The 10339-nt window shown below is 36.6% G+C and overlaps 2 protein-coding genes across 4 annotated transcripts in view; both read right to left on the reverse strand.

The window, feature by feature from the left end:
- Window positions 1–1107: 1107 nt before the first annotated feature.
- Window positions 1108–2005, reverse strand: LOC122073415 (water stress-inducible protein Rab21-like). Its single transcript, XM_042638001.1, has 2 exons — window positions 1725–2005; window positions 1108–1607 (listed from the first exon to the last, which is right to left on the reverse strand). Exons 1-2 carry the CDS (start codon window positions 1920–1922, stop codon window positions 1320–1322), a joined length of 486 nt encoding a protein of 161 aa, XP_042493935.1. The 5' UTR covers window positions 1923–2005; the 3' UTR covers window positions 1108–1319.
- A 3041-nt stretch (window positions 2006–5046) lies between these two features.
- LOC122073872 overlaps window positions 5047–10339 on the reverse strand; it is a 7493-nt gene continuing 2200 nt past the window's right edge. For 2 of the 3 annotated variants that reach the window (XM_042638546.1, XM_042638547.1), the window contains 2 exons: window positions 6517–6548; window positions 5047–6369 (listed from right to left, as the gene is read on the reverse strand). In XM_042638546.1, coding sequence (XP_042494480.1) covers window positions 5398–6369; window positions 6517–6548 — 1004 coding nt within the window. In that variant the 3' untranslated portion in view covers window positions 5047–5397. The remainder of the gene's footprint in view (window positions 6370–6516; window positions 6549–10339) is intronic. The other variant, XM_042638548.1, reaches the window with a different exon arrangement.

Consider the following 10339-nt stretch of genomic DNA (forward strand, 5'->3'; position numbering starts at 1 on the left):
AACTGAACCAAAGGAGGTATTCATATACTCAAATTGAATTTGAACAGAATCAATTTCAATTTGAGTAGAATCAATTTGATTTGATTAATTTGGCCTGGTTACAGATTTGATATTCGATTTTAGTTATAAATTAACACCCTTAGTTGTAACCATAGAAATTTCGGGAACATATACATATGCCAATTGAACAAGTCTAATGACAATAATGTCGTTTTAAAAAAATTCAAAACAATAAAATGCATATGATAATAATACGATATATATATATATATAGAAAAAAAAACTTTAAAACATCCTTTTTATAATTAATTAAAAATAAATATTAGGTAAAAAGCATATAAAATATTCATACATCCCTTTAGGTTTGGGTTTTCGATCGAAAAGGAATTATGGGTTTTAATTTTTTTTTTATTAAATAAAAAATACTGTTAAAATAAATAATACGAAAAAATACAGAAAAATATGTATTTAATTTACCATCCCTTAATAAAAAGTAAATGCCTAGATGTAACAAAAATACACATTTAACACAAGGTCTTGATTTCTTAGAAGATAAAACGGTTCAATCCGGCTGATCTGTATAACAATACGTAAGACCATGAACCCAACCCATCCACGAAAATGTAGCTTAGTTTTTTTAAAGGCAACTCAAAAGGTGTATAGAGGATATTTTTGGATTGGCACAATATCCATCACATGTAAAGGTTGTAATTGGCTGGATTGATCTGCTTTTGGTCGGATTGAACAAGTTTGGATTTGGTTCCGATTTGATTTGATTTTCAATTTCAGCTAGTCCGCTCAATTTATTTTTTGCGATCTCTTAATATCTAAAAATCGAAACCACTCGATTAAGCAGGTTCAATTTCACTTTGGTTCCAATTTTGTTCAGATGGTTTGGGTTAGATTTTGACAACCCCAACCATTTTAGCATCAAAAACCTCGTGTGAAAGTTTATAAAGCGTCATCCGGTAAACTGTAAATACAATCTTTAGTAAATCCTTGGAGTAGAAGTGGTGCCCGTGGTGCCAGTAATTTGTTAATTAATTTTGCTTTAAGAAATACGGAATACGGAATATGGAGAGAGAGAGAGAGAGAGAGAACTGAGCATTAGTAAAGTCCAAGCACAAAAAGCAGTAAAGAAGCAAAGGTACACACTAGCTGGATTGCTGAAATACAAATGAGCTCACAAGTTCTAGCTCAGCATTTCATTCAACTCCATAGCTTAATCCCCTATTGTGTAACATACAGGGGAAACACAAAACCCATATTCTGTTTATTTATATACAATATACTAATAGGATTGAAAAAGATGGGAATGATTAGTTGTTGTGGTGGCCAGGGAGCTTCTCCTTGATCTTCTCCATCATTCCCTTCTCCTGATGCTGATGCTGATGCTGATGCTGATGCTGCACCCCCTGCTCATACCCTCCAACACCAGTGGCGCCAGTGGTACCTGTGGTGGTGTGGTGCTGTCCCTGTCCATACCCTCCAACACCAGTTGTGCCGGTGGTGGTGGCATGCTCCTCTTTGTGTCCTCCAGGGAGCTTCTCCTTTATTTTCTCCTTCAATCCCTTCTTCCTTCTCCCACCTTGTCCATCATCCTCCGACTGTAAGCCAAACCCAAACCCAAACCCAAACACAAACAATAAAACACGTTAATTAACGACCCAACCACAAAATATTTACTACTACTAGTCTATATATATTAGAAGAAGGGGCCTTACTGAGCTAGATGAGCTGCCAGAGCGATGCAGCTGCTGCTGGTGCCCACCACCGAGCCCGCCGGTACCGGTCACCGGTGCACCACCGTACCCAGTGGTGCCATGCGTGCCCATTCCATGTTGCTGGTGAATTGGGTTGCCATACTCGTCCTTCTGGTACTGGTGGATTGGGTTGCCATACTCATCTCGCAAATCCGCCATTTTCAAGTATTAAAAAGGAAAGAAAGAAACCAAAAACTTTCACAGAAGTGTAGCTTTGACCAATGAGACTCCAGCTGCTTGAGTGTGGTGTTGTTAAGGCTGGTTCTGTTTGTTTATATAGAGAGACTGAAAGAACCAAAATAGTGGGTGACACAGTACGCGGTGACACGTTACAGTGGCGCACAACGTGGCATCACAGATGCTAGGAACGTGTCTCTCCGCTCTCATTGTCGGCTATGCAGATAAGAAGTTGACGAAACTCCGGATAAGCTCCTTTTACAAGTAGACTAATTACTCTCCTTGTTCACTGATTTGTTGCCACCTGCTTTTCTTCTTACCGACATATTTAGTGTATCGACTTTTTTTTTTTTTTTTTTTTTTTTTTTAAAGAGTGTGATATTTGTGACAGCATTTTGTCTTTCTCTCCTCATTTGAAAAATCCCTCTTATTCTTTTTATCCCAACCCTTTCTTGGTTCTGTCGTTAACTCTCTAAGAAAACTTGTGGTGTGTTCAATCCCTTCTCCGTTTTTTAAAGATAATTAATCATCATCATCTGAGTTTATATTTGGTTTATGTATAAAAATTATTCTGTACATCTTTGTGATGAGTATATTGATTTCACTACGTCCGAGGATCCATACTCTTGAGAGAGACTAAGTGGAGTTTAAGTGTTTTTTTTTTTTATAAGAATCAATTTTATTAAAAAAGAAAAAAAAGGCAATTGTCAAATATAGGAAAAAGAAAAAAGGGAAAACAATTATAGAAATGCAACCCCTACAAATATCTCCGAAAAAATGAAAAAACAAGAACAAATGATACACAGATTTACGAGATTCAAAAAGATTGTCTATATCCTTAATGAGATGAGATTCTTGTTTCACTATCAATGAAGAATAGAGTTACAGCGTTCATCTTCATACCTCTCTCAGATTATTTATAGAAAAAAAAAACATAGTTATAAATAAAGTAAAAAAAATCTTAATATTAGAAAATATAAAATTACCCCATTCTATTGAAAGATCTACGCCGATATTTCTTATCTTAGATTAGACTGCGATAAAATACAAGATGTCATACACTAATAACAACTACATAACCTTTCCTAAAACAATCCCCAAGGGACAACCTATATTCTCATAAATCTGATTTAAAATTTTTTTTAGAACTTCTGTAAATTCTTTCAGATCATATATGAGTGGACATGTGGCAGAAATATAGTGTCCCTTGGTGGAGAGTAATCCCTCTCTTACGAGGAGGTGATCCGAACTCGTAAAGAATAAATAAATAGGTCGGTAGAAGAAAAGTAAAGCTGAACTGAGATGGACAGGGATTGGGATTACTCATCAGCTCCGGATATTTTTCTTTTCATCAATGGAAACTCTGAGGGCAACTTGGACTTCTTAGACTATATTTTTCTTTCCTTTTCTCTTTTGACCTCAGATTTTGGATTATATTTGATGAATTTAAAATCTGATTTCATATTGTGCTAAGGAAAAAAGGCTTAATCATAATATGGCAATTTGATATGCAGCTTAATTATACAAATTTTATCTTTTTTACTAATTTGTTAAATTTCAATTTTTTTTTTTTTTTTTTTTTTGCATTATTATTTTTTTAAACTAACCGTTTGAGACCAAGGTAGCTCCCCTTGGCATTTGGGTCCCTGAAGGTCATCTGCAATATTGCTTATTTTGGGCTCTATTATACAAACATTGCAATGTAAACGCTACAACGTTACAACTCTAGCCCCAGTTTTCCAGGGCTATCCAACCACCGATTCAAAGATAGCTAATCTAGACTCTGTTTGGTAATGTTTTTGAAATGTTTCAGAAGCGACGTTTTATGTCAAAAATATTTCTGAAGGTCATCTGCCTTACTGGTTTTTGAGCGAAACTAGAATAATGGAACTACATTTTATTATTCTGTCAATTATCATTTCTACCATTTTTTCTTAACTTAAAAAAAATAAAACACACCATAAATGCACCAAATGCTTTATTCCCTTTTTTTCATTCTCATAGAACGAAAAAACTCTAAAAATGTTTTTCTGAAACGTAACCAAACGCAACACTAGTTTTTTTTTTCCCCTGATAAATTGCCAATCTAATTGTTTAAGAGTAATGGTGTTAATTGGTTTGGTTTCGGTATACATGATGTGGTTCGATTCGGTTCATAATTATTTGGTATTTGGTTGAAATCAAAATCGAACCATTTAATAAACAGTTGCACTTTCTTAATGGAAACCGTTTAGTAAACGATTACGATTTTACAGTTTTTAAACGGTTTTGATCGCATTTTAATTCATACTGTTTCTAAATGATTAACAACTGATTTGCTAGTTTATTTGTATGTTTACGAAAATTTGCTTTTGTTGATAAACGTTTCAATCTTGTATCAAATTAAATGTGAGGTATCGAACAAGCAAGAATTTAACTACATAACTACATCATAGGAATAAATTATTGAATAAACTGTTAGACAACCTCTATGATCCTTAATTCTTTCCTAAATTAAACCCATCCTGTTTTGTTAAAACAACCAAACATTAAGCAAAAGAAAATATTACATGAAGAAAGTAAAATACAAACAAAGCTGCCAATGAACACAACTTATCGTTAGTGTCCTAAAGTTAAAGAGCATAAGACACTGAAAACACATCCGTTAACCCCTTATTCTATTAAATTGCTATACGGGTTAAATTGATCAATTTCGACGATATAAACTATTTGATTTTCATGGTATCAATTCAGTTTAAAACTGACGAGTTAAACGATTAAAACCAAACTGACCCATTTAGCTAACCGATCTTCAATTTGAAACCAAAATCGAATCATTTACTAAACGATTTTGCAATTTCTACGTAACCAGCTCAGTTTGTTTTTGATAAACAGTTTCACTTTCAAATTCACATCCTTACTAGTTAAGAATTCCAATAGAAAATCCATCTGTATACAGGAAGCCCATGCCATTGAACAAGAGAGAACCTTTGAAGGGATGTTTATACCACATTAGCGACGTGGCTGCCTTTTCACTTATTTCTATGTCTATTTTATTTTTATTTCTCATTTACAATAAGATGGAAGTTCACAAGACAGCCCTCTTTGATATTTCTTTCTGCAACTGTTTATATAATCAACGATTCAATAGATAATATAATTGATATGTTCACACTTAGGCCATCTTGAAAACACTGCAAGTCATACCGAGACTTGAAGATTTGGAATACAATCACGCAAGGTGTGAGGATGGTAGTTGATTGTTGGGGTTTACTTGCATCTCTGCATGAAACAGAAGCTCCCAAGTGTTCCCCCCAGGAAATGAAATTACATTTAAGCAATGAAGAACACTATTTATTAGGAGCATTGGGAAGGAAATGGTGATTCCAGTAATCCCCATTTGGAATGACAAAAGGAACAAAACATTTAAGAGATGGAGCTGCAGCGCTGCACTCACTCCTCTTACCAGCTGGGGCGCTTACTCCTTTCGGTATCTTGCCCAGAACCCCTTCCTTCTAGGAGAATCATTTTCCAACAGGGATGATCTACTCCTGTTTGAACCAAGTGAGAAGTGACGCCTCAAGAAAGGCTTCCCGAAGGAACTCCTAATGCTGGAGCTAGAACCCAACTTTAGAAGTTTTCCCTGCCGTCCACTACCTTTCTGGTTGTCAGGTACGATAGAGTCATCTTCCAAATCACTATCCACGACCTGGTTTCTGGATATCCTATTGTTCTTTGCCCTCAAATCTGCTTCCATTCTCGATGCTTTCCGGAACATCTTATAAACCTGCTTCTCTCCAGCAATACACAACGGGCATGCAGGGTCATATCTATCCTTCTCATGTGTCATATGCTCCAAACACTCCGCATGGAACACATGCCCACACACAAGAACAGCAACCACAGCGAGCTCACTAGTGGCAATTATTTTCTGGTTGCTCCATATAGATCTCTCTGTCACAAGCTTTGAGCATACTCCACATGCTTGCATATCAACAGATGGAGACATTGACAGCCGACTATTGGATCTGGTTAACTTGCCACGGCTAGAGCACATGCTATCACAGTCAAACGACCACCTTTCTCTTTGAGAAGAAGCCACGAGCTCAGAGAAGGCTTGCATGGACCAACCATCTGAAGAGCCTCCTTGGGAGCCCAATGTAGGGTCATTGCTGCACATAGAAAACACAAATGATTGTCTTCCTTCAGACACTGAGTTGTTTGGTGACTTCAATCCAGGTATTTGGTTTTGGGAGACCTGCCTCACAAGATGGTGTCCAGGTGAACTGTTGGCTTGCATTGACGGAGCTGAGTCGGTAGGAAGAGTGTGGCTCTGAGATGATAAAGGGTCTGGTTTGGATGTTGATGAACAGGAGGTTGAAGCTACAGAAAATGAAACCATTGATACTGGAGGGTCAGCAACTGCAGATGATTCTCTTAAATCCTTCACCTATAAAACAAGAAGATGCTGAGATGTCAAAATGAAAGCCAACAGCAGGAGAGATCAGGTTCAGAAAATCATGAAAAGCACCAGAAAAGACTCCATTTTCCCCTACTTCGGTAGAGGACTAGAGGAGATCCAACATGCATAACTCACCACAGTAGACAAATCGTTTCCCAAGGATGGATCTGTTTCAAGCACGTAAAGAACATTAGATCATCACATCATACAAAATCACATAGAGTGCACATTAAATGTCTAAACATTACTACAGCTAAAGTTCATTAAGGGTGTGACAGAATATTAGGTTCAGAAGACGGTAAAATAATACCACAGCTTAAGTTGATTAAGGGGTAACAAAATATTAGGATCAGAAGATATCAAATCAATGTTAAGTTGGTTAGTAGAAAGCTCTGACTTTTAATTACAGATTAAAGAACTGGAAATAAAATGAAGAAAGCAATTATTGTGCTTCAAACAGTGATCACTGGAGAAAGGGGGTGGGGGGGAAGTAACTGGTAATTCATAAATTTTATAATTACCTTAGAAGCTCCAAATACAAGCATATATAATTCATATTTTTCGGTTTTTTTTTTCTTTCATAAAGTACTTTATATTTTACTGAAAAAAGAGACAAGAAAAAACAATTAATGTTAAGAACTTATGAAGCTAAGAAAACTTTATTGAATTGCAGGGGGATGAAAAGAATGGGCAGCAGAACCCACTTTCAAGAACATCGTACAAATAAAGCTAGAGCCAGGGCAAGACGGCACGTTTAGAAATTCCTTAGCTAGCAGCACCCAAAGCTTCTCATCCTTCACTCCTTGATTGCGCAGCATTCGGTACCTCTGCAGTTGCATTCTATATAACTTTCCATATATACATGTTCTCTTGGTGCCCTAGGTCCTAATGTTCGTGGTGTATCTCTGTGTTGCAGAAGGAATGTCTCAGGTCCTATTGGTGAGGCAGATTCGGTCAAACCCAAACTTATTAACTTTATCACTTGGTCTGGACATAACCATTATTGTGGATTAGCAGCACCTGGCGGTCAAAGCAGATCCCAGTTACCAGTTAAATTACATCGCCCACTAGAAGTCCGTGAGGGGAAGGCAATGCCTTTTCCTCAAGGCTCCATTTATTTTGGTGTAAAATAAGCAGAAAGGAAAATTTTAGCATAAAAATCCAATTTTCCACTGCTTGTTTTAAATTTGTAAAATTTTCATGGGGAAAAATTTAAGTGGGACCACATTTCCCAAAATTTTCCCTGAAAAATCTTATGCCCAATTAGACCACAAAATATTCTCTTGAAAAAATTTCAATATCTTGAGAGCACCCATTTGTTGCCTAGGATGGATACATAAAGCCTATGTATTTGTGGGGACCAATGTCCATATATGGTTCTCACAACCATATGATTGGTTTTCCATCACTCAAATTTGGTTATAGTGACAATTTATGTAATTGTTTTAAACAACTTACTATGTAAAATAAATGGAAAATAAGCATTGAAGAATCTTACAATGATATCTTACATCATACTTTACCTCCTAAAAACATTGGAAAAATTTTCAACACTAAGATTTTCCAAGTGAAATTTTTACATGGAAAAAAATGGAGCCTAGGAAACATTACCCTTGGATTCCTAATAATAATCTCTTACTAATCAATTATGCTTATATCACTGGTCCTATGTAATCAAGAAATTGATGTTGGGAGGAAGATGTTGGCTTTGCCAACGCAGTATGCAGGTAAGAAAGATTGGTGGAAACCGCAAAGCTGAGCTTTTGGTTCGCTACCCTTATATGGTCACGGACATCCTCCACAGAGTAGCTGCTCTGATTGGACAAGCGGTGAAGCTAGAAGAGCATACAGAAGAGTGCACTACAGTTGGATATGAAAAAAATTTGCGAAGAAATGAATCTGAACCAACCTCTTGCACCGGCGGTTCTCCAAACAGAGGATAACATCTACCCAAAGAGGCCAGCCTCGAAAGTGTGCAAGGAAATTTTTTTCCCTTTTCTGAATAAAAAATTTCATTAGGCTTAAGGCAGGAAGATAAATGAAACAAGATGGTTGGTAATGCACCAAACATAAAGCCCAGATGGGGAACCCTTAACATGAACCAATTTATATAGTATCCCTCTGCAGTAGGCGTCAACACTGCACATTCTTTGCTAGCTCATCAGAAGGGGAATTCGTCTAAATAAATGAGCAGTTATCAGCCTATGTTTTCCAAATACTAAGATCTATCAAGTTCAGAAATGATCTATCCTCAAGCTTTATGATTTCTCTATTCTTGGTTCCTTTTTTCTTTTTGGAACTCATCCTCAGAGTACGTTCAACTCAGTTGCCTAATATTTTTTTTTTACCATCCCACCACCCCCAAAAAAAAATAAATAAAACAAGGGACCCTTTAGATATTCTCCCTTCCCTTTCTTTTTCCTCTAAGTTTAAGCAGAAAGAATAGATATGAATTCAAGAAATTCAAAAATAAGCAAAGCACTATCATTTATTAATTTCCAATCATGAAAATGAACACATGTATCGCACCTAGGTATATGAAATTGAAGACTACCATATTATTACGAGTTGGCACATCCCGACTGCTTACATGCTTCTCTCCCTCACATGCATGCCAATACAAATAGGTCCTGGTTACTTGCAGACAGTAAATATGGTTTTAACCATGACGGCAACTGAAAGTATTGGTTGCTTCTCTCCCTCATTCACAAATCACAGTTGTTTTTACTCACCACTTCGAAAATGGTCACAGTTGTCGAGTTATCCAGTTGGCAACAGCGTCTAGTGGAGGCCAAGGCGTAAGGTCACCATGTTTTGTTAGATACGAAATTTCATAGGCATAACGTTGTTCATTTTTTAGGCTGCTAGGAGTGTTGGTGGATGGGTGTACATTTTTTTGAACCTTATGGTAATGAACAAAAATGAAATTCCAGTTCTAAAATCTAATCCCATCCCAACCCCTGCTGCTATTTTTTACTTGTTCATGCTGCAATGTCGCTTTTTGTGTTGTTTTCCTTGTTGAATAATTGCATTTGATTATTACTATCATAACTCAATCTAGAAGCACCTAGCGAGAGTTTGGGCACCAATTACCATAAGTTCATATGTTTTTATCCTTTAATCATGGCTCACTTTGGTCAATTTGGTGACACCTAGTCAAGAGGCTAGAAAACTAGGCTCTTGGCCAATGCCTTTTGGCTTGGTTCCATGGCAACTATGCTGTCATATGTGGCCCTCTCTTTGTCCCTCTAACCACCTCAAATTTTCCCTATATCACCTTCACCCTGGTGCATTCAGTGGACTGCCCCGTATCACCTTCTCACTGGTGCATTCAGTGGAAATCTTTGCAGTAGCATGAGGACGAACCATTTAGACCTTTTAATCAAATGGTATTACTACTGGAATGGATTTATTTCCGACTATTATCAACTATCATTTCTGATCATGCCAACCATCCATCCCAACATCTTTATTTCAGTTCAACTCAACCTATGTGTCTTTACTGCCGAACATTTGGTTCCATAGAATATTGTTGGAATTTGCATAAACACCTATTAAAAATTTATGTATCTTTTAAGATTTAGGTTAAATACATCTACAGCCTTTTAATATCACTCAACAAACAAAGAAAAAGGTTCCTCCACCAAATTGTGAAATCAACAAAAGAGATTGTCAGGACCTAAAACAATACTCTATACATTCAACATTTTCCCACAGATGAGATCACAAGCATTACCCGAAGATCCTAGGATAATGGAAGAATTTGAAATTTTTATGCTTCATAATCTGAAACATGCAACCTATAATACTAACCCACGCTCAAACAGCGTACTTAATCCTACCTAACATAGCAGTTAACAACTTTGTCTTCAACCAGAAGAAGAAGAGTGATTTTATTCACAGCCAACATCTAAGTATGAACTGTGACAGCACTAACAACCAGACAATGGAGCATATT

The sequence above is a fragment of the Macadamia integrifolia genome, chromosome 3, assembly GCF_013358625.1.
Source record: "Macadamia integrifolia cultivar HAES 741 chromosome 3, SCU_Mint_v3, whole genome shotgun sequence".
Taxonomy (NCBI): Eukaryota; Viridiplantae; Streptophyta; class Magnoliopsida; order Proteales; family Proteaceae; genus Macadamia; species Macadamia integrifolia.

What these genes read in the sequence shown, in the direction of transcription:
- LOC122073415 (XM_042638001.1), bottom strand. Translation starts at nt 1,922, where the DNA reads ATGGCGGATTTGCGAGATGAGTATGGCAACCCAATCCACCAGTACCAG. An exon ending in CTGGCAGCTCATCTAGCTCA is followed by an intron (nt 1,608 to 1,724) that starts GTAAGGCCCCTT and finishes TTTGGCTTACAG; the next exon opens with TCGGAGGATGATGGACAAGG.